A 25012-nucleotide genomic window follows, 5' to 3' on the forward strand; every position below is an offset into this window, starting at 1 on the left:
AGGGCAATATCAGACTTCTTTTCAATGTTAAAGTAGAATGCCACCTGCCAAAAGGAGTAGCTGTTCAAAGAAATAATCTCTTTATGCTAGAAGATAAATGGCTGTTTGGAATCTATCTGTTTTCTTAGCATAATTGACACAATACATGGAAAATTAATGGAGTTTAGTAACTGGTATAGAGGGAACTAAAGTGCTGTTGGAACAGGCATGACTAAGGCTACTTAAAAGCATTTAATTTGTGCTGGATTATTCGCTAGCTGTGGCTAGCTTTTTCTTCTGCTAAGCATTGTAAATGATCCTTCCCAGTTGGTCTTCATTGTAACTGCTTCCCAGCACCTTGTGATATTGAGCATCATCTCCTTCCAGCATGTCTAAGTCAGTTCATGGGCTGCCTCTACTTGCTCCCATTATATTCTGTCAGCTTTTAATCTAATTGCAGCGTAGTGTTTAAGCTGCGTGGGGGATAGTGGTTGGTGCCTTTCACATAGAGCATGGTTTAGTGCTGACAGACTGGAAAGAGAGAGGTAGTTGTAGACAGTTGTTTTTCACTGTAACAAGTACAGTGGGAAGAGGCAGTTGCAAACAGTCAGGTGGAGAGTGTGGTCAAGGGCAGAAGGAATGGCAGTATCTTCTCCACCTTTCAGCTCAGGAGGAGAATGGGGATAATGTATGTGGTGCAGTGCTTTGCTGTCTAAAACACAGTGTTTTATGGAATATTCTTTGCTCTTTTTTGCTACTTTCTCTTCTTCCCAGCACTTGTCAGGGATTAGCGCACCCTCCCTCATTCTCAAGTTGGAATGAGCAGGGTTTGTTGGTGGAGATGAGTGTCACCAGATCATTTGCTAAGCAAAGTTTATACTGAGGAAGAAGTGATAGTAGCTTTGAAGAAACACATGAGAAGGATGATTTTTAACCGAGTATGCATTGAATGTCACGGTTGCTTGCAGGTGAAGTTCAGAGATGTCAGAGAAACTTTCAACACCTCTTAGACATAGTCATGAGAACACTGGTTTTTCTGGAGTATGTATTCCTTGGAATTCTGCCCCCCCCTTTTTTTTCATGGCTATAATGGCAGTATTTTAGTCAAGAAGACAACTGATGTGGGATGTATAATATGTAGTCTTAAAAGGAAGGTACCTCCAAATGCCAGATACAGTGGGAAGGATATCAGGAAACAGGTATCTAGTTGTCCCGTGTGTTTCTAGAGGCATCTGATGGGGCCACTTTGAGATATAGGAAGTTTATTTATTTATTTATTTATTTATTTATTTATTTATTTATTTATTTATTTATTTATTTATTTATTTATTTATTTGATTTATATCCCGCCCATCTGGTAGGTCAGTACCACTCTGAGCGGCTAACACAAAAAGTATAACATTGTAATAACATAAGTACAAAAAAAAATCAATAACAAAACATAGTAATCATAAATAATAAATAGGAAAGAAGAAAGGAATAATTCAAATTAGCTTAGAAGCTGGCAGGAGGGAAGGCCTTGACATAAAGCCATGTTTTTAATTGAGTTTTAAATGTACCCAGCGAAGGGGCCGCGCGAATCTCAGGAGGGAGATTGTTCCAAAGGCGAGGAGCCACCGCCGAGAAGGCCCGGTTTCTTGTCTTCTCCCTCCGGGCCTCCCTCGGCGTCAGGCCCCTCAGCCTCACCTCCTGGCTCGCGCGGGTGGTTCGGGTAGAACTTGGTGGGTGAAGGCGTTCCGCCAAGTATCGAGGTCCCAAACCGTTTAGGGCCTTATAAGTGAGCATTAAAACTTTGAAGTCGACACGGAAACAAATGGGCAGCCAGTGCAGTCTAGCCAGGGTGGGGGAGATGTGATGATATTTTCTCCCACCAGTGAGGAGTCTGGCTGCTGCATTCTGCACCATCTGAAGTTTCCGTATCAGCCTCAAAGGTAGCCCCACGTAGAGCGTGTTACAGTGATCTAATCTTGAGATTACGAGTGCGTGTACTAAGGTAGTGAGGGCCCCCGTGTCGAGATAGGGCCGCAGCCAGGCAATCCGCCAGAGATGGAAATAGGCGGAGCGGACGACCGACGTCACCTGTGTTTCCATGGTGAGCGTCGGGTCCAAATGTATGCCCAGGCTGCGGACCCCGCTCGCCGGGGCCAAGGTTGCCCCCCCAAAAGAGAGAGGGCCAACCAGGCCACCAACTACGGGGGGCCCCACCCTCAGGACTTCCGTCTTGTCCGGGTTCAGCCGCAGACCGTTTTCCTGCATCCATTCCAGTATAGTCTCCAGGCAGCGCTGAAGGGTCAGGACGGCATCACCTGCAGTTGGTAAAAAGGAGATGTAGAGCTGAGTGTCATCAGCATACTGATGACACATCGCTCCACACCCCCTGATGATCCCCGCTAGCGGCCTCATATAGATGTTAAATAGCATTGGGGAGATAATCGATCCCTGCGGAACCCCACAATTGGAGCTCCATGGGGCCGAGACATTCTCCCCAAGCTGAACTCTCTGGGGGCGGTCCTCCAAGAAGGAACGGAGCCAGGCTAACGCCAGGCCACCGATTCCCAGCTCGGAGAGCCTCCCCAGGAGGATACCGTGGTCGACGGTATCAAAGGCCGCCGAAATATCGAGGAGGACCAACAGAGACGTTTTGCCTCTGTCGGCCTCCCTCAGCAGGTCATCATACAGGGCGACCAATGCCGTCTCTGTCCCGTGGCGCGGCCTGAAGCCCGACTGGAATGGATCCAGTGCATCTGATTCATCCAGGAGTGCCTGAAGCTGGTCTGCCACCACCCTCTCCACCACTTTGCTCATGAAAGAAATATTGGCGACGGGCCTATAATTGCCTATTTCGTCCGCCGCCAAACTAGATTTCTTTCGTATGGGCCTAATGAGTGTCTCCTTGAGGGCAGATGGAAATCTGCCCTCAAGGAAAGACCCATTTATTATTGCTGTGGCCCATTCAGTTGTTTTCGGCCTGGCTGCTTTGATTAGCCAGGCCAGGCAAGGGTCCAAGGAGGAGGTGGTGGCCCGACAGCGGTCAAGCACTCTGGTCACAGAATCAGGCATTACTGGCTGAAAAGAATCGAGAATAACCGGGCAAGACGGAGCGCTGGACATCTCAGCTCGATTCACTGTTTTCAAAAAAGGAGAGAGCTCCCAGTGGATGGCCTCCACTTTAGATTTAAAAAATGCCGCAAATTGGTCCGGTGAAAAGCTAGGGGGAGGCCTATCTCCCGGGCCAGCTCCGGATAGGTCGCGCACTATACGGAAAAGTTCCGCCTGCTGGTTGGAAGCTTCGCTTATCCGGTTGGCGAAGAATGCTCTACTGGCAGCCTTCACCTTATTCAGGTAAAGGTTAGTTGCGACCTTAACGGCTATCCAGTTATTATCCGTCGGATTCTTCCTTCATCTACGCTCTAGCCTTCTCCTGTTACGCTTCATCGCCCGGAGCTCCTGGTTGAACCAGGGCGCCGGGCGAGTTCTGCGCCGGAGAGGGCGTTTGGGCGCGATCGTGTCCACTGCCCGGGTGGCAGCGATGGACCAGCTGTCCACCAGGACGTCGACAGGAGCGCTAGCCAGGTCAGCGGTAATCCCTCTCATGACATCCTGGAAGCCACTCGGATCCAGTAGTCTTCGAGGGCGGGCCATAACAATAGGCCCCTGCTCCCTGCGTGGGGGGAGAGCCACTGTGAGGTTACACTTAATCAGGTGGTGATCTGACCATGACAAGGGGACTGGCACCAGGTCCATCACCATCAGACCACTCTCGCCCCAATTGGAGGAAAAGACCAGGTCCAGTGTATGACCACCCACGTGAGTGGGGCCGTTGACATGTTGGGACATGTTCAAGGAAGCCATGGTTTCCAAGAACTCAGAAGCCGGCCCAGTAACCTCCGCCTCCGCATGCACGTTGAAATCACCCAAGACTACAAGCCTTGGGGATCCCAGCAATGCCGCGGAGACGAAGTCAGCCAGCTCCGGAAGGGAAGTGGCTGGACCGCAGGGAGCGCGGTAGCCCAGCAAAATCCCAATTCCATCCCTGGCCCCAATCGACACGTGGAGGGCCTCTAGACCCGGCCTCACCGCCGAGGAGCGCCTGGTAACCTCCAAGGTGGATTTATAGACAATGGCTACTCCCACCCCCCGCCCTTCCAGTCTACCCTGGTGCTGGACATCATAACCGGGCGGGCAGATGAGAGCCAGAGGAGGTCCACCCTCCCCATTAAGCCACGTCTCGGTTATGCATGCCAGGTCTGCATCCTCCTCCAGAATAAGATCTTGAATTAGCTGGGGTTTATTGGATACAGACCTGGCATTCAACAGTAACAGGGTTAGAGTGGAAGGCTGGCTGAACTGGCTACCTCGATTCTGGGGGTTGGTCACAGCCTCAGAACAGTGAACAGCCTTCAGACATCTGTTCACCGTTCTACTAACACGAGTAGAGGTTGCGCCAACGCCATATCGCCCTCTACCCATAACCACAGAGATGTTAAACGGCCCCTCGCTGGTCAAGCAGGCCTCCCACTCCATGTCAGACAGAGTAAGGAAAAAAAAAAAAAAAGAAAAAGAGAGAAAAAAGAAAGAGAGAGAAAAAATAATAATAATAAAAAAATCAACTTAACTAATAACACAAACGTTCCAATACAAATTTAAACAAGTACAAAATAAATTAATTTAAATTAAAATATAAGTATATATATATATATAACATAATAAAATAACAGAAGTGTTACCCCCACCCCCCAACTAGATCAAGTCCATCCACTGCTGGCTCGCAGCCTTGCCCTTTAGGTTTTACTGTTCTTAATGAAGTTATTGATGTTAGTAAATTTTTCAAAGGCTGTTTGGGTAATGTTAAGTCCAGAGAAAGTGCCGAAGTGGAGATGTTACTCACGGAGTTGTTCAATTTATGGACAACAGGCAGCATCGGGATCAGCAGAAACCAGGCAGAATGATGATTAGTCCCTATTTTCCCCTTTACCCTAGTTGGACTAGATGGGCCCTTGACCTGATCTAGCAGGTCTCTTATGTTCTTATGATGTACTGTAAGAGCCTCGTGGCGCAGTGGTTAAACCGCTGTACTGCAGCCAAAACTGTGCTCACGACCTGGGGTTCAATCCCAGGTAGCCGGCTCAAGGTTGACTCAGCCTTCTATCCTTCCGAGGTTGGTAAAATGAGTACCCAGCTTGTGGGGGGGGGCAATGTGTAGCCTGCATAATTAACTTGTAAACCGCCCAGAGAGTGCTTGGAGCACTATGGGGCAGTATATAAGCAGCACGCTTTGCTTTGCTTTGTATAGTACAGTGGTGCCTCGCATAGCGATCGCTCCGTTTAGCGATGAAATCGCTTTGTGATGCATTTTTTGCAATGTTCTCTATGGGGGAATTTTGCTTTGCTATGATCAGTTCCCTGCTTTGGGAACCGAACATCGCAAAGCAACGATTTTAAAACAGCTGATCAGCGGTTTCAAAATGGCCGCCGGGTAAACAAAATGGCCACCGGGTAAACAAAATGGCCGCCCACTGTTTTCTGGGACGGATTCCTCACCCTACAGCCACCAAAAATGGCCATGCTATGGAGGATGTTCGCTGAACTGTGATTTTCCAGCCCATAGGAATGCATTGAAGGGGTTTCAATGCGCTTCTATGGGCTTTTTTATTTCGCATTGCAACGTCTTCGTTCTGCAGCAATTTTTGTGGAACAAATTAACGTTGCAATGCGAGGCACCACTGTACTCTGAGCAGCTAGTATGGAGAAGAATTTTGTACAACAGGGGTTGACGTTTATGGCTTTTATTGTCTTCTTACTGTTTGAGTAAAGGAGTATGTTAGACTAAAATTCTATCCTCTTTTCTAATGCCTCCTTTCTCTTGTCTCCAGCTATCAGCCAGTAGTGGATTACATAGATGCACAATTTGAAGCCTATCTCCAGGAAGAGCTGAAAATTAAGCGGTCCTTATATAATTACCATGACACTCGCATCCATGTGTGCCTGTACTTTATTTCACCCACAGGCCATTCCCTTAAAGCTCTTGATTTATTAACCATGAAAATTCTGGATAGCAAGGTAAGCTTCTATAAAACAAGTTTATCAAAAGTGGGAAAATTCTTTCTTTACTTATCTCTTATAGTAATGAAAGTTTTAGATATAGTAGCCTTATGAAAGAATATTCAAAGTGACATCTTATCAAGGAAATCAGATTTTTGATTACAAGAACAAAAAAAGTTTCACAGAAGTGTTAAGAAGTTGAATAGGCTCTTTTTCCATACATAGTTCATTTGAGCATCGTCTTTTATATTTTTAAGGTCAGTTACTCTGAACAAAACTTAAGTTATTTGGCCATAGAACAGGAAATGTTCTAATATGCTTCTTAACAAGAATATAGCAAGGCAGTTGACATCTGTTGGTGAAATCGAAATCAAAATGGAATGATGCTCTTCTCTCATCCTGCCCAATGGGAATGGGAACCTCTCTGTGTTAGGTGCACAGTCACAGTCAACATTTATTTTAATAATAGAGGACAGGGATGTATCTAATTCTGACATTGCACGTAGAGAAGCCTGTTCCATGGGCACAAGTGGGAAAAGACAACTCCCCCAGTTATGCAGCCCTCCCAACACTGCTTCCAAGGAAAACCCTCCTTTTTCTACTCTTGATAAGCAAGAGAGATTAATTGGCAGAAATAAGAGCAAACTCAGTGCCCTGAAATATTTAGATGAATGAAAAGAGTAAAATTTTGCAAAGATAACAAAGTAGATTGACTTGCAACTGAAATGGTGCATGCTGTTTGTTTCCATTATTTATGGCTTTTTCAAGGTGGCTTTACAAGTTCATTGATAAAATTATGATAAATTAAATAAACTAGGTAAAGATGGCTATAAAGCAGCAGAAAATAAGCCAATAGAGTTGTACTAAAATATGGTGTATAAAATTTTATCTTCTAATGTGCCTGTAGTGGTAGAACATTGAGAAGATAGTTGCAGTTATCTTATTTTTATATAGTTATGAAGTGATCGTTTAAAAATAGGTGTTATTCTTTGAATGTACTGTGTGTCAGTATTGCTTTTTCAAAAAATATGTGCCTGTTGTTAATATTTTTGTTAAGAATGTGTCTTAAAATCCATGTTTAAATAGGTTCTTAAATAGGTTTCTCACAGTCAAGTGAGAAAGTAGAAATAAAATTATATTTTTGCCTCTGCAAACGCCAATGTGCTGATCTCATCCCAAACTAAGATATTGTAGAGAGAAACCACATGAGAAAGAAAGGCAGCCATTCAGCATTTTCTGAGCGAGTTCACTGTTCAGTTAGTCTTACAGCTTCATACAATTGTACTTCTTATTCATCAAGACAGTAGAGATGCAAGGAAGAAATGGTACTAGCTGGTAACAGCAAGTTGTATAACTTGGACCAGTGTAGCATCTATTTATTTTCTGCTCAGTAGAAATATCAATCCTTAACTTTAATTAAATCCATTCTAGTAAACATCTTATTATCCATTTTTCAAAAGAAAACCTCAATTCTAGACTTCACTAAAAGTTAGAGTTCCTGTTTCCTTTAGAATATGTGAGAATGCACGATGAAATTCAGACAGATTCACTGTGTTTTCTAATGATGTTCCAGTGAGGATCACGTTGTTTGAATTAGTTCATGATCACCTTTGCTTATGGCTGCCGGCCACTGCCTCTATATGCATAGGGCTCTCATTGCCAGCTGTAGCAGATGGAGCTGTGGGAGCACATGGTGTGCTTTCCTTGCCATTGCCAACATTATAGCTTTGCTCTCGGGCATATGCAGTGGGTTTTGCATATTTTTAAAAACAAATGAAATAATTACACCATTAAGTACATACATGTAATGCTTAGACATATTCAAGAGGGCTGGGGATTGCATCTGTTCCCCTACAATCTTGGAAAGCTACACTTACCTTTTAATCCCCTTCTGTTCCAATTTTTAAAAAGTATCCTACAATGTAACTATTATTTATTTATTACATTTCTTCTCTGCTTTTCCACTACCAAGTCAAGGTGGCTTACAGACAGCATAAAAAAAAATTAAAAAAAAATGGAAAGAAGATTTAACCATAAAGCAACTAAAATCAATTTAGTCCATAAACACAGTAGTTAAATACTACCAGATTACATATGGAGTATCAATATTCAGCTGCATTGACACTTCTAGTTTTATAAGACCCTTGATTTCTAAAGCAGGGCAAGAAGGGGCTGAGATAGTCTGAAATAGGCAGTCATTTCCCTTATAACTTTTGCCCTTTTGGATCAAGTGAGAGAGGGCCTGATATGCTCATGTTGGGGATCAGGAGGGCCACATAAAGACTGGGGAATACTTTGCCCAGCCCTAGTATGTAATGTTGGCTTTTCCAGGGTTCTGTTGAACTGTGGCTATTTAACATTTGAGAATCTCAAATGTGTACCTGAATTGAAGGCAGTCCAGTTAATATTACAGCTTTGTGCAATCTAGGATTTGTTTTAGTCTGTTTATAATTTTCATCAGCAGTTTTTTTGAACTTCATTTCATTATGAAAGATATTAGTCAAAATCCTGTTACTTGGCATGATAAATCACTAGAGTAGGCCCATTGAATCAATGGAGATTTGGTGAGTTAGTTCCCCCATAAGATCCATTGAGTCAAATGGGCCTACATTGTGATTTATTTTAGCATAATAAGGCACAGTTAAAGTAGGCCCATTTGAGTCAGTGGAACTTATGGAGGAGTTGATTCATTAAATTTCCATTGATTCAATGAACCTACTCTAGTGCAATTTACTACACCAAGCAACAAAAGTTTGGCTAAAGTAACTGGTTATTATTATTTTAAAGCAAATACCATTAACAAAAGGAAATTAATTTTAAGTATGCATCTTCTGCATGTGTTTAAAATAAATCATAATGCTTCAGCTTGCTGTATTTAAAGCAGTGGCTGTAATTTATCATCATCAGTAGCAGAACTAAATACGGTATAAAGTAAATTAAAACTCTAGGGCAGTAATTAAAAGTTAACTCCTAATTCATTTGTGAGTCATCAGTTTTGTTCTTCTCTGGTTTCATACTGGCCTAGTTTTAACCAAGCTAGCAAGCCTGTACCATCAGATTACAGATGGGAGTTCAAATGAGTGTATAAATATTTCTTCATACAAAAACATTTGCTTTGCATGGAAAACTAATTACCAAGGAGAAGAAATCTAGCATAGTCTTCTTCCTGACATGTAGTGTCTGTATCTAGAAATCTTGCCTCCCACGCCAAGTGAGAGGAGCTGATCTAAGCTTCTCTTGTGGGTCACTGAAATGTTACAACCTAGATACAGATTTGCCTTTTGTTTCTGTTCATGGGGTTTTCTTGGCAAAGATACTGGAGTGGCTTGCCAGTTCCCGCTCCAGGTGACCCAACTCCGGGAGGCAGTGGAAGATAGGAGGACCTGGCGTGCTTTGGTCCATGGGGTCACGAAGAGTCTGACATAACAACTAAACAACTGCAAATTTACCACCATAATAAGAAATATGTCTGTGTATTTCAAATTAAATGGAATTGCATTTGGTACCATTTGATAAGACTTTAAAAATCTGTAATTCTCATAGATTCTGACCATTAATGAGATCCATTAAAAAAACCAGTGTTTGCAAAGCTTAATAAGTTGTGGTATTTGCTGCATGCGAGGTGCTGCATGTGAGGTTCTCAACTGGTGTCCATTCAGACACTTATCGGAGGCTGACTATGCCATGCACTTTTAATTAATTGGGGTATACAATTCAAATTAAGTGCTATAGACAAGCCATAGTATAAATCAATTCATTTTTATTTATTTTACTGCATTTATATCCTATCCTAGTAGCTCAAGGTGATAAACAGGGTTCCTCCACCCATTTATCATTATAACATCCCTGTGTGGTAAGGCCAAGAAATGGTGCCTATAGGAAGGCCACTCACTCTTACAATGAAGTGAGGCTCCAAATCCAGGTATTCCCAGTCTTAGTCTGGCATTTACAATGAATTTCTTGGCATTTTTATATGGCAATTGGAATCAGTCTTTATCAATAACATTGGCAATAATTATTATAGCAGAAAACAAGTGTGTGTTTGTCCCAGTGGAGTTAATGATTTAGAAACTATATACATCTTCCTTTTGAATTCGACCTCTTTTGGTCTTCAGGAAATGCCATGCTTCAGCAAACAAGTCCTCTTCAGCAATACAAAAGGTTAAAATAGTAGTGGATTTTAAAGAATTCAGTTCATTTTATAAATTGAATTGTTCAAGTTTTAATATTCTGTAGTAAAAATGCTATTGCATAGGTGTGTGCTTTGCTGCTAGTCTGAATTGCCAGCAGAAGCCTCCTGATTAGTGAGCAGTCGAAATAGTAGACAGTGTACAAGTTAGTACTTGGATGGAAGCACAGCTCCAGCCCTTTCAGATCTCATCTCTCCTTCACTGTGTCATCCATCACTTCTAGCTATATGTTACAACAACCAGCCCTTTTGCCCATCTTAAGTCCTCCGCTTGCGTTTCTCATCTAATATAGGTGGAAAAGCTCTTGAGACAGATATTATATTGTTGTAAAGAGCAACTAATTAGCTGGAAAGTCAGGTTTAAAAGGTTGCTTTGGAAGATAGATTTGGTTGATTCCCATATCAAGGATTTTCATTTCATTACAATTTACCAACTTATTTTTGAAGCTGTAAAGTGTTTTGAACTGACAGGGAAGGTGCTTTCAAATCTGTTTGCCCGTAAATGAGGAAGGCAACGTATTAGATAATCACAGAAATAAACGTTAATGTGCTGTTAAGTTATGACTTATTGACGCTAGAGTTCTATACTTTGGGAGCACAAGTAAGATCCAATTTCTGTTAAGGCACTCTGACAGTTGTTACTGTTTTTGTTAAGTAGATGGTAATTCATACACCAAGTTATACCATCTGTAAATTTATATATTATTATATATAATGTGTTTCCCCGAAAATAAGACAGGGTTTTATATTAATTTTTGCTTCAAAAATGCACTACGGCTTATTTTCAGGGGATTTTTTTTCATGTCGAAAATTTATTCAAATACAGTCTTCTGGTTGATGCACAATGGCGAAGGGTGGTGTTTCATTTAACTGGGGCTTATTTGGGGGGGCAGGGACGTGGTGGCGCTGCGGGCTAAACCGCAGAAGCCTGTGCTGCAGGGTCAGAAGACCAAGCAGTCATAAGATTGAATCCACGCAACGGAGTGAGCTCCCGTCACTTTGTCCCAGCTCCCGCCAACCTAGCGGTTCGAAAGCATGCAAATGCAAGTAGATCAATAGGGAGCACCTCGGTGGGAAGGTAACAGTGTTCCATGTCTAAGTCGCACTGGCCATGTGACCACGGAAGATTGTCTTCGGACAAAACGCTGGCTCTGTGGCTTGGAAAAGGGGATGAGCACCGCCCCCTAGAGTCGAACACGACTGGACAAAAATTGTCAAGGGGAACCTTTACCTTTACCTTACCTAGGGCTTATATTACGAGCATCCTGAAAAATCATACTAGGGCTTATTTTCAGGTTAGGACTTGTTTTTGGGGAAACAGGGTTAGCTGTTAATATCTCCTGTTGGTGGCAATACCACTCTCTTGGTTTTGAATCCCCCTTCCTTTAAAAGTAAAGTTTTTTCCGTCTTTTCAGAAACAGTTGATTCATGAGCACTTTTAAGCCTTCTTTAACACAGCCAAATTAGTCGATAAGATCAGGATTCAGCTGAATTATGCACACAATGTGAAGTTGAAGAGACAATTCGCAGCTCTGGTTAAAAAAGATTTTTTTTTCTTTTTAGTGATTGTAACTTATATTCAAAAAGTTTGAATGATGTGCCAAGATACTTATTTGAGTCGTAGTCATATGTTGTAATTTTTCAAAATGTTACAATACTAGAGACATCTTATTTCTTTAATAGGTGAATATTATTCCAATTATAGCCAAAGCCGATGGAGTTTCTAAACCTGAACTACAGAGATTTAAAAGCAAAATTTTGAGTGAATTGGCCAGTAATGGAGTCCAGATATATCAGTTTCCAACAGATGATGAGAGCATTGCTGAAATAAATGCAACCATGAATGTAAGTACTTCACTGACCATGCAATACCATAGTATTCAAACTGAGCCTGAACTGCTACTGCTTTTTATTATTGCTCATATTATTCCTATCTACTTTAGGGCCTGTCTAAATGTTAGTATATATAGCTAAGCGCATCTCTTCAACATTTTGAATTGGATCATTCCTCTGCAAGAGCTCTGTGGTATTACAGTACTTGCTCAGCAGTTTGGGCTAATTTTAGCAGAATGGACTGAGTTTCTTCTTTATTTTTATGTATGTATGTAGTATATAATATTTTTCTTTCCCATGTTGAATATGAACTGGGATTTCACAGCAAGAAGCATCTTTTGTTGATTCTTTGTAAAACTGGGGAGAACCACTTCATATGCTTCTAGATACAATTATCTTTGCTTGCTGAAAACCATCCTTTGGTGGCTGTTGCCATTACAGGTCAAGTGTGTGAATACAGGTGATCTCAGGACTTCCCTAGCATGTTTCTTGAGGGTGACAACATATTAGTAGGTTTTGCCAAATATTGGTTCTTCTTTGTGGTCCATGAATGCACATACATTGGTTTTAATATGCCTGCTCGGAGATTCTCAGAAACTTCTAGAGGCTTTACATGTGTCCATTACGTCCTCCCTCCCATCGCACTTGCCCCGCCCATGGCACAGAGTGCCTCAGTTCCTTTTTTGATGCTGCAGCAGCAACACCTCAGTTACAGAGCTGCTGTTCATTCTGTAAGAAAATTAAGATAATACGATCTTCAGGACCTTCCTCCAATTCTGTTCTCCTATTTTGTGTGTAAAAGAAAAGAGAGAGAGAGAAATAAGGATAGAGGAGAAGAATCTGTTTTTCCTGCCCTTTTTTCTGTCCAAACCCTCTGCTCTTTTATGGCCTCTTCAGGCCCCTTCAAATCTTGCCTGGATAAAATAACTTTCTGACAGGCATTCTCGGTGCCTATTCTGCTTTAGGTGAGGCACACCAAACTTTATTGTGTCAGGCCTGTAAAAATCTGACTAAACCAGTGCTTAAATGTCTCCAGTGATTAAGATCTTTTCCTGAGAAAAATCCCTACAATCCCCTCAATGCTCAATTCTATCTAGGCCGAAACCACAGAGGCCTCACCTAGCTCTCAAAATCAGTCTCTGACCATGAGACTGTCCCAACCCACTAAAAAGGCTAAACTAACATTGAAGTCGACCTCAGTACTGACGCCTAGAATGAAAAAGAAAACATCAATCTCACAAGGCCAAATACACTGCAGATAAACAAGCTTCACCTTCTCCACCTATGGAAGAGCTTCAAAAGGAGACTGTTTGCCTTGATTTATTGTCTCGGGATAAGTATGCAATCACTCCAAGCATGGTATCTTTCCTTTTTTTTTTTTTTGATCCCATGGTAGATCATCCCTACAAAATCCTTACAGTTACAAAGGAACTAGCATCCCAGCTTACTTGGTGGACTAATGTTCACAATCTGGGCATAGGCAGACCATTTAAGGCCCTGTGCCTCTCTGCTCAGATCACCACAGATGCCAGCCCCACAGGCTGGGGGGCTCACTGTAACAATATGACCGTGTGACTCCACGTGTGGAGCCATGAGTGGTCTTTGGGTGATGACGTGTTTGGCCTCCTGTGTCATTGTTGGGGGACCCCACAAGTGGATGTATTCACCTCCTCTGCCAGTGCAAAATACTACTGCTGTTGCTCCAGGGCAGAAAGAGGACTAGCGTCTATAGGAGATGCCTTCATGACCACCTGGAATACCACCACTGTATCTCTTTCCTCCCACTCCAGTCCTCCAGTGCACAATTATCAAAATCAGGCAGGACAACTCCAATGCTATCCTGACCACTCCAGAGTTGGCTCCACCAACCATGGTTCATGACCATGGTTCAATCCATGGCTCTCGATTTTCTCCACCTTCCATGGCTCCCATATCTACTGACCCTCAATCAGGGAAAGACATTTCATCCGGACCTCCAGACTCTATACCTCACCACCTTGATAAATCAGGTTTTGGACTACACCTGCAGACCTTCTACCAATTACAGTGGTGCCTCGCTTAACGGTGATAATCCATTCCAGGAAAATCACCGTTAAGTGAAAACATCGTAAAGCGAAATTAAAAACCCCATTGAAACACATTGAAACCCATTCAATGCATTCCAGTGGGGTAAAAACTCACTGTCCAGCGAAGATCCTCCATACGGCGGCCATTTTTGCTGCCTGTATAGCGAGGAATACGTCCCTAAACACAGCGGAGAGCTATTTTAATTACCCGGTGGGCATTTTGAAACTGCTGATCAACTGTTAGGAAAACATTGATTTGTGAAGAATCGGTTCCCGAAGCAGGGAACCGATCATCACAAAGCAAAATTCCCCCTTTAGACCATTGTTTTGTGATTGCAAAAAGATCGTTGTAAACCGGATTCGTCGTAATGCGGGGCAATCGTAAAGCGAGGCACCACTGTATGTATTTCAAAGGGACATGTTCTTGCTTTTTTTCTAGAACCATGGCCTTTCATTTAATTGGTTTACATGCTGCATATGTATTACATTTTGCAATTTGTTTTATTTTTCTGGTTGCCAGAGAGACAAATGTTTTTTCTGTGTTTCTCAGGGGCACTTGCCATTTGCTGTAGTGGGAAATACTGAAGAGGTAAAGATAGGAAACAAAACAGTAAAAGCTCGCCAGTATCCTTGGGGCATTGTGCAAGGTAAACACAAGTTTAAATGTGTACTTGTCCAGAATCAGTTTGGTAATGCTGCAAATAGGTTAAAGGTTATTTTTCAGATATGCTCTCCAATTCTTAACAAACAGAGATTCACATTTTACGACAATTAAATCCCATACTTGGAAGAAACTTGCATTCTTTCTTTTTGAAGAATAAATAAATTGTTATTTTTGGGAACTAGATAAATTAAATTTCATAAGTTAAATTTTGTTTCTAAGACTGCTAAAGATATCAGTATTATACATCTCTATTCTGAATCAGCTAATGGATGTTTAGCCAGGAATCTGAAGCCGTTATGTGAGTTATAGTAGAAATTCATAGTTTGTTTGTAAATATGGGGCCAAATGTAATATGGTACTTCTGGACAGACTATGGCAGGGGATGACTAAAAAAGTCACTCTCTCTGCTTGTCCTGTAACATATGAGGACATAATGGAATGGAATGGAACATCAAATACAGTGGTGCCTCGCTTAACGGGTGCCCCGTTTAACGACGAATCTGCATAGCGATGAAGATTTTGCGATCGCAAAAGCGATCATATTGCGATGTTCCCTATGGGGAAAAATCGCTTTGTGATGATGGCTTCCCCCCCATCATTGCAAACGCCCCATTTTCGTACAGCTGATTGGCGGGCTGCACGATCTTCGCAAAGGCCCGCCGATCAGCTGTGCGAAAACGGGGCGTTTGCAATGATGGGGGGAAGCTATCATCGCAAATGCCCCGTTTCTTGCGAGGAATCCATCTCAGAAAAGAGCCGGGACCCATCTTCTCCGCTCCATCCCCTCCCCCTCCCCGCCTCACAGCTGATCGGCGCTGCTCTTAGAAGCTTCCCCAGGCCTGCCCAGCAGGTAAACAGGCAGTGGAAATGCACTGGGGAAGCCTCTGAAACCTGCGCTTTGCCGGGGTGGGGTGGGTGGGGGTGTGGCAGGGGCAGGCCCACCCCCCAGAGCCCCCCCTCGCACCGCTTTCAGAAGCCTCCTGGGGCTTTTTCAGCAGTGAAAATGCACCTCTTTCACTGCTGAAAAAGCCCCAGGAGGCTTCTGAAAGCGGCGCGAGGGGGGGCTCTGGGGGGGCAGGCCTGCCCCTGCCACACCCCCATCCACCCCCACCCCCCCGGCAAAGCGCAGGTTTCAGAGGCTTCTCCGGTGTATTTCCACTGCCTGTTTACCTGCTGGGCAAGCCTGGGGAAGCTTCTAAGAGCAGCGCCGATCAGTTGTGAGGCGGGGAAGGGGAGGGGCTGGAGCGGAGAAGATGGCTCCCGGCTGTTTTCTGGGATGGATTCCTCTCAAGACAGCCACCGAAAATGGCCGCCCTATGGAGGATCGCTGGACTGTGAGTTTCAAGCCCATAGGAACACATTGAAGGGGTTTCAATGCATTCCTATGGGCTTTTTTGTTTCAGATAGCGACGATTTTTCCGGAACGGATTATCATCGCTATGCGGGGCACCACTGTATATAACTCTGAGCAGACATAGAAGTCTGTTACTGTGGTTGGTAATTTATTAATTGTGATGATTCAGTACATAGATGGCTGCTTAGCTGCTGTAGATCTAAACTATTCATTTCTATTGTCTTAAATTTGTACACTGACAACCTGATTCTAGACATAATTTTGTTGCTATCTCTGTATTAAATGCCTACGCAAGACACAAATCAACCAAAGAACTGAAAAGTAGCATCACTTTATTCCACAGAGATAGTTTGCAAAAGGGGTAAAAACAGATGGAGCTGGTTGGACAGAATTTTACAAATTTACCCTAGCAGCTCTCACACAAGGATGCTCACATGTGTTGAATTCCCTCCCGCCATTTCTAATTGCAATGCCCTGTGGATCAGGGCACCCTCAAGAAATGTCTGAAGTGTGAGATGGGCTTTTCTTTGGCGAGTGTGCACATGGCAACCATTTGGAAATGGAGTGGCAACAAGTTGCTGTAGCTGTGCTTGCTCAGGGTCTTGCCACTGGATGTCTCCCTTTCCCATTGCAACCTCCGCTTGAAGGAGCTTTTCATGGAAGAGAAGGAGTTACAATACAGGAGACTGGCAAGAAGTTAGTTATTTGTAAGTCCTCCTTCTCAGTGCATCCCCTGACGAGTGCTAATGGCATGCTTGTTATATATCATTTCATTAGTGGAGAATGAGACCCACTGTGATTTTGTGAGGCTCCGAGAAATGCTGATTTGTACAAACATGGAAGATTTGAGAGAACAGACGCATATGCGCCACTATGAACTGTACCGGCGCTGCAAATTGGAAGAAATGGGTTTCTGTGACACCGGTCCAGAAAACAAACCTGTCAGGTAAGAGAAGGAACTGAGACTTTTCTGTCTTTTCAAAATTAAAAGCATTTACTAATTCCCTCCTCTGCTACGAATGTTTACTTGTAGCAGGAGAAGGGGGATGTAAATCACGTTTAGACTCTCAGTAGAAACCTTGTGTTTAGAGAGGCGATTGAAAAATGAAATATTATTTTACTTAGTCCACATCTAGTCATCATTCTGAATGGTACATTTGATGAAGTCATCTATAATTCAATGATATTTAAGAATGGTGTAAACCATATGGCGCCAGTGGGAAGAGGAGCAGGAGCAAAGCAAGTATTAGGAAGCAAATCAGCCGAGAGGTACCTAACTGTCAGTTAAGGCAGCAGATTATTGCAAAGCAAATCTCTTGTGCTGGATGGTGCCCTGTTGCAGTTGGAAAGATGTAGCCTGTGTCATATTTAATTTGAATATGCAGTTCAGGTACCAGAGATGGTGTTAGATGGCATTTTGTTGCCTTTTGTGGCGCATAGCATCGTTGGTGCTACCTCCTGCGAACTGAGGAGGATGGTGAGTGAAGGAGTAATAATGGTTTTGCTGTGAACAGCTTGAGATTGTCCTTGGTTAAAGTAGGATTAAAGTTGGTTAAGTTTTTTTATCCCTGTAGTCCAAAGTAGTCCAAATGAATGGTGTTTTGGGGCCAGGAAGATATATCTAAGATGTTTTCTAATTTCTTTCAGAAATCCTTTTTGGCAGTGCCAGCTCTTCATGCACACTATGCTCTTTTCCTTTTCTTTTGTCTTTGCAACTAATGTAAGTATGTTCTCTATAACCTTTCTCTATCAAGCTTATTTCTTACTGTTCTCCTCCTCCTGTTACTAATTTACTAATACCTGAAACAGAAGTTGTGCTGCTGATAAACCTGAAAATTGGAAAAAGCTGATGCTGTTGTAGAATTGATTGGAATTTCCTGGCACTTCTTTTAGCTTGTCTAGATGTTTACCCTGGGAGAAGTTATCGTGCTAATAGGAAACTTTGTTCTTTGGGGGCAAGTCTCTTAGTACATATGGTCAGTTTATGGGAAAGATGTTTGAGGGGTTATCTGCTTGAATACCAGACAGTGATAGGATTGCCAGGATTTAGCACAGTTGCTGACAGATGTGTTTCCAGACTGTTCTTAGGACTTAATCTCCTGGGAAGAGATTTCCCAGCTTCCTGAGCAATTTGTGCTGACCTCAGTAGTTCTTAGAACTCAGGATTGTTCATTCATGGTAGCAGTTTGTGTTGTGAATACAGAGCGTAAAGGAGAGGTGCGTATCTTCTGCTTCTCTCTTCACCTTTGACAGTATTGACTACACAATAGATATTGGTGTATACATGTAGCATCTAGTTCAGCTCTGCAGTGATGTTTATGCTAGTTATTTTAACCCTATGTTAGTACTAAGTTAAGGTATTAATACACACCTAACCTATCTTGTTATATTACCTACACCTGTTTTTGATGTCTTTCACGATCTATAGGCAAACATGCACAATTGATGCAGGTACAATTTAAAGACACTCAAGATGTAATGAGTTTGCAGAGGACCAGTCTTTCTCTCCATGGTCTTGCCTTTCAGAAATGTTGAATGCAGTGATCAGAACTGTGCAATCTACACATAGTGACTAATTTATTCTTGTCAATGAAGCTAGCTCTGACCCTGTGCTGTTCATTCACCAACGTGGCGCTTTCCTTTTTCATTTCACTTGGCAATGACATTCATCAAATGGCACACAGACTACAAGAGAAAAACAAGCATGGTCTAGAACCATTTGTCTTAGGACAAAGTGGCCAGGCGAGGCATGCCACTCGTTTTCCTGCATGAGAGAGACATTGAATCATAACGCCAGCACATCTGCAAGTTACATCCATTCTACAAGTATATGAGTAACTGGTTTAAGACCCGAATAGCCCTCCAAACGTGTTAGGTTTGTGTCCATAAACAAAGTTCCTGTGACTTAATTTTTAGTTTTAACAAGGTTAAAAAATAAGATAGTTCTAAGGGAATACTTTTACCTGTTTTAAACATTCATTTTGGGTATATAGACAGGAAGTTAATAACTAGTATGGCAAGCATGATCCAGGCTGTTGGCTAAATGTTTTCTTGAGACTGGTGATTCTTTGATCATCTGTATCATAAGGCAGTGGCCATTTGCCTAAAATATGTCTGTGACATCCAGCTTCATTGTTTTAAAGGGAAACAACTGCACAGATTAAGACATGGACATGAGCCAGGAACACAGCGGTTTATAGTTTGATGCTGTTCATGAACCATGAACTTTCCAGCAAAACAAACCGTTTCATGGTTCATGTGATTCAGGACTTCCAGGAGTGGTAGAACAGCCCCTGTGCAAGTTAGATACACCAGACTCACAACAAGTCTTCAGCTGGCTCTCCTCCCTGCTCCCTCCAAGTTTAGTGAATATTGGATTTGGAACGTCCTGAGTTACAGTCCACATCCAAATCGCCAGTACCAGTAATAGTTCAGCATTTCATTTCATACTGGGCACGCACAGTTCCCCTAGCACCCTAAAACCACGAAATGGCCTGATTTGTGGGGAGATGTTGTTTTGTGCCCATCTCTAGCCAGGAATACATTTGGCATAGAATTCAGTTGCCAAAATGGCTTTTGTAACTTGCTCCAAAGCTGTCTTATGCAAGAAGTTCAATTAGAAGTGAGGTGATAATAAGGTATCTAGGTATCCAGATTTGAAATACGTTCTACTTTTAACTGATTTTTGAATTTGTCTTGAATATCTCTACCATAAATCTTATATAAATCTTATCTCTACCCCCATTAATAGATATTGAGCTTTCAAAAAATTAAATTGTAATGTAATAGTATTTAACTACTGAAGTTTCTTTTACAGGCATCTTACTGGTAAACTCAAAATACAGATCCAAAATAGTGCTGGATCTTGGTCTGTAATATTTTTTTGTAAACATAATTAAATGAATTTAAGTTTTAGATAATCATACATTCTGGAACTTGAATGGAACCAAATGCTTTATATTCTTGTAAGAATAAAGCTGCAGTTAAGACTATAATGTTATAGCTTGTTTTCTAGGACTAAGCCCCAGTCTGAATTATATTGGGGCTTTATTTTGAATGAACAAATAGATTTGTGCTGTTAGGCTCTTTAGATAGTTAACAGGATTTCATGGATCTACACCTTTGTTTTTAGGGTCCCAGGTAGCAAAAAGACGTCTCATAGAGAAAGGTATGTGGTTTTATAGTGTAGTGTGGTTCAGTTTAAGTCTTAATATATGAATAATTAAAATATTACTTTTTATATTGTAGAAAGTGATAGCATGGCCTTACGTGAACTTATATTGACACGAAACCACTACTGGGATCAATGCATGGATTACCTTAAGTGATGTTTAGATTTCTCTCCACTGTGCACACTCAGCATTTTACAAATATGAGGAGGGACTATCACTCCCTGGTGAAAGAGATGCTTTGCTTATGCCAGGTTTTAAGGATGCTTCCTTTTAAAGGATCACTTAGTAGATTATGTGACAGACCTTGGCCTGAGAAAGTCTCTAGGTGAATAAATGAGCCAACTTGGTACAAAGCAACCCCTTGAGTTCTTAAATTCCAATCAATGTGACATTTTTTCTTCCTTATTTGGAAGAACATTGAATGTTAGCTTTCCTATATCTGATGGGAAATTGATGAGATAAGCATGGAAAAGGACATTATCTTCCTAAGAATACTATCTTTCTCAAAAGATATCTCATTCTGCTGTCTGTTTAACAGTGGAAAGATATATAACTAGCCTTCTAAGCATACGTGCAGATGGGTCTTCAAGGTGGGAAGGAGCTCTAGAGTCTGGGAGCAGCGACAGAGAAGGCCTTCTCCCATGTCCTCCCAAGTGGTCCTCGGAGGGTGATTCCCTCTGGAATTACTGTGATATTTTCGTGTTCCTCCTTCCTGTACATGTAAAGAATCTGTCCCCTGATTTTAAAAACAGCTTTTTAATCTCCCCCTAAAACTGACTAGAAGTGTCCTTCCTTTCTGATACAGTGAGACAGCTTGATATCTTTTGAGCTGTTCTCTGCTACAAAGTGACTTTCCACTAAAGAAACCATTCTGAACCAGGCATGCAATAAATTTGCTGATCTTAGAAGTTTAAAAAAAGTTGAAAGCTGATTCCAGTCTCACTGTAACAAATACAAATAGCAACTGCTAGAGTTTCTCTAACTATTCCACATGGGCATCTTTGAAGGACAAAGGTGCTGTTTCATTAAGAAAACACTTTTATTAGTAAAAACCACCCCCACCTCCGATATTAAGATATCATTATACCTCATGTACTTGAGAATAAGACAGAATGCCAGTTTTGCTAGAGATTTTTCCTTTTGTATTCTCGAAGGCTTTCATGGCCGGGATCCAATGGTTGTTGTAGGTTTTTCGGTGTAATTCCACAGTAGAATCAAGGAGCATGAAAGACACTGCAGACTAAAACAACTGAAAAAATCAGCAGTAGATGAACATGCCCTGAAACAAGCTGGACATGAAATCCTATTTCAAAACACATAAGTACTGGACAACACCAGCAGTCATTATGTTAGAGTACACAGGGATGCCATTGAAATCCACAAACATCTGCACAGCTTCAACAAAAAAGAAGAAAGTCTAAAACTCAACAAAGCCTGGCTCTCAGCAGGCTAAAAAATACAGCCTGCAAAAAGGTCAACATACTCTATCCAGCCACAAGGACTGGTGATCACTGCAAACAAAAGACTAGCTAACGACACCCATCAATCACAGATCATACAACAATACATCCATAACAAAAAGCACCCTGATCACCATAATCAACCAATCTCCTGAAAAGGACAAAAAGCTGATCCCACAGCTATAAATACTCAACTATCCCACACACTACACCAGAACACAGAGTTCTAACTCCTCTCCTCTAAAGATGCTGGCCACAGAGATTGGCGAAACATTAGGAAGAAAAACCTCCAGAACACGGCCAAACAGCCCGAAAAACCTACAACAACCATTTTTCCTTTTGTTCCGAGCTTAGCTGCTGCATGTCTCCACCTTGTTTCTTTTTTCCTTTTTCCATGGTTTTAACAAAATCAGCTCTTTCTTCCTCAGTATTAGTTCAGGAAGTATTTGGATATATTTAGATTGACTGGGTCTGTTACAGTTCTGCACCTATTCTATTTTAGTGGGACTGATGTCTTCTTGCAGAAACTCAAGGTCAAGAACAACTCATTCACCTTGTTTCTAGCAGAAGCCGCCTGTACAGAGGCTGGCCTGGCCAGCCTGGTTGGCAACTACAAAGTCACGCCTTGGACAACCACTAAATAAATGTTAACCAGATAAATTTCATGGTCTAGGCAGTTTTATGAGAAGGACACAGCTTCTTCTTGCAGAATGGGGAGGGGCAGGGAGGAAGGCCAAACATTACTGCTGGAATCAGACTTCCATACGTTTGACTTTAGAGAAACATATTTTCCTGCAGGTGAAATAGGTCTCTACAGTATATACAGTATGCAAATTTTAAACAGGATTGGATTTTCTGTAGCATATACCAGATGAATCAATAAGCTGATTGTGGCTCCAAAAGCCATCTACCAGGCTAAATGCTCCTTTGGAGGCTCAAAACCCTGTCAACCTCTTAATACTTCTGTTCTGAATAATTTAATCAGGAGCTGGGGTAAAAGAGCAGGCTGCATGCATTTCTCTCACTGCACATCTGGTGTTGTGTATAATACTAATCTAATCTAAGTGGTCCCCAAAACTTCTGCTTCAAAACAGAGTTGAAAAATCACTGAAATATAAACACTGGTTGCAAAAGTTTTTGTATGCTCTGTCGTTTATCTAGAGTGTCATGCGTCAAACTGTTCAGCTGGATTGTACTGGATTTATACTTTGTTTGTGAAACATTGCATTTTTAGAAGTCTACCATCACATCTACAGGGCTACATGGGGTATCACAAGTTGACATTACCCACTTTGTATTGTGCCTAGAAATACTTGGATTGTTAGTGAAACTTTTTTAAAAACAAGAGAGAAACCCATCCAGTCAGCTGTATTTTATCGCCTGAATGACAGCCAGAGAGAGTGTGTGTGACTCAAAACTGAAAACTCAGGGAGGGAAAGCTCCAGTTGAGGGAAGGAACGTGCAACTTCATCAAGCTTGTTTACATGTATGTACAAAATGGAGGGAGCGAGGGTGTGTTTGTGTGTGTGAGAGAGAGAGGGAGGGAGAGAGACTGACTCAAAACTGTTAATCTCCACTACATTTAGCTCTGCACTTTCTGCTGAGAATAGCAGAATTATGAAGTGTGTGGCAATCGTGTTTCTCTATTTATCATCCCCTCTATCATCAAGCAGGCAACAGTATCACATTTTATTCCCAAAATCTGAATCCCAGTCTTTCTGCTCCTACCTTGACTAGCAACACCAAACAAAAGACTGTGGATTTCTTTATTGTGTCAATTCATCTCATGTGCAGTCTTCCTCTTTTCCTACTGCTTTGCACTTTTTCTTGCATTGCTGCCATTTCCACTGAGCTTGTCTTCCTATGATGGTAGTACAGCACTCTTTGTTTGGTTATTTTAGCTTGTAGTAAAAGTCCACACTTAATTTACTTTCTGACAAGTCATGCTATCTGTAAAACTCTTTTCCAACACTACATTTCAAATAAGTGAAATGTGTGCATACATTTTATGTAGTGTATAAAATGTGTATTAAAAGTCTGCACTCCTATATATAGCTGCTTTTCTGAGGGTGGTTTACTTTGGAGGAAACAAGTCCAGAATTTCAATGTACTTAATAAGTTTTATAAATGTTGTTGTTTAGTCGTTAAGTCGTGTCCGACTCTTCATGACCCCATGGACCAGAGCATGCCAGGCCCTCCTGTCTTCCACTGCATCCCAGAGTTGGGTCAGATTCATGTTGGTAGCTTCGATGACACTGTCCAGCCATCTCATCCTCGGTCATCCCCTTCTCCTCTTGCCTTCACACTTTCCCAACATCAGGGTCTTTTCCAGGGAGTCTTCTCTTCTCATGAGATGGCCAAAGTATTGGAGCCTCAGCTTCAAGGTCTATCCTTCCAGTGAGTACTCAGGGTTGATTTCCTTCAAAATGGATAGGTTTGTTCTTCTTGCAGTCCAGGGGACTTACAAGAGTCTCCTCCAGCACCACAATTCAAAGGCATCAATTCTTCGGCGGTCAGCCTTCTTTATGGTCCAGCTCTCACTTCCATATATCCCTGCTGGAAAAACCATAGCTTTGACTATGCGGACCTTTGTTGGCAAGGTGATGTCTCTGCTTTTTAAGATGCTGTCTAGGCTTGTCATCACTTTCCTTCCAAGAAGCAGGCGTCTTTTAATTTCATGGCTGCTATCACCATCTGCAGTGATCATGGAGCCCAAGAAAATAAAATCTGTCACTGCCTCCATATCTTCCCCTTCTATTTGCCAGGATGTGATGGAAGCAGTGGCCATGATCTTGGTTTTTTTAATGGTGAGCTTCAGACCAATTTTTGTGCTCTCTTTCACCTTCATTAAGAGGTTCTTTAATTCTTCCTCACTCTCTGCCATCAGAGTGGTATCATCTGCATATCTGAGGTTGATATTTCTTCCAGTATGTCCATTTCCTCTCATTACATTTAATCTTAATTCTGGCTTAGCAATTTGGTCTCTAGTTCCTCTGCCCCTTCGAAATCCAGCTTGTACTTCTGGGAGTTCTCAGTCCACCTTGTAGGATTTTGAGCATAACCTTGCTAGCGTGGGAAATGTGCAATCGTACGGTAGTTGGAGCATTCTTTGGCACTGCCCTTCTTTGGGATTGGGATGTAGACTGATCTTTTCCAATCCTCTGGCCACAGCTGAGTTTTCCAAACTTGCTGGCATATTGAGTGTAGCACCTTAACAGCGTCATCTTTTAAGATTTTAAATAATTCAACTTGA

General features: G+C 42.1%; 1 protein-coding gene across 6 annotated transcripts in view; it reads left to right on the forward strand.

The window, feature by feature from the left end:
• The window catches only part of SEPTIN10 (septin 10), a 54008-nt gene that overhangs the window by 16720 nt on the left and 12276 nt on the right, over nucleotides 1-25012 (forward strand). For 4 of the 6 annotated variants that reach the window (XM_020784001.3, XM_020784000.3, XM_020784005.3 and 1 more), the window contains exons 5-9: nucleotides 5853-6039; nucleotides 11894-12055; nucleotides 14660-14756; nucleotides 16905-17073; nucleotides 20260-20295. In XM_020784001.3, the coding sequence (XP_020639660.3) occupies nucleotides 5853-6039; nucleotides 11894-12055; nucleotides 14660-14756; nucleotides 16905-17073; nucleotides 20260-20295 (651 nt within the window). The remainder of the gene's footprint in view (nucleotides 1-5852; nucleotides 6040-11893; nucleotides 12056-14659; nucleotides 14757-16904; nucleotides 17074-20259; nucleotides 20296-25012) is intronic. The other 2 variants (XM_078391464.1, XM_078391465.1) reach the window with 1 other exon arrangement.

The sequence above is a fragment of the Pogona vitticeps genome, chromosome 3 (assembly GCF_051106095.1).
Source record: "Pogona vitticeps strain Pit_001003342236 chromosome 3, PviZW2.1, whole genome shotgun sequence".
Taxonomy (NCBI): domain Eukaryota; kingdom Metazoa; phylum Chordata; class Lepidosauria; order Squamata; family Agamidae; genus Pogona; species Pogona vitticeps.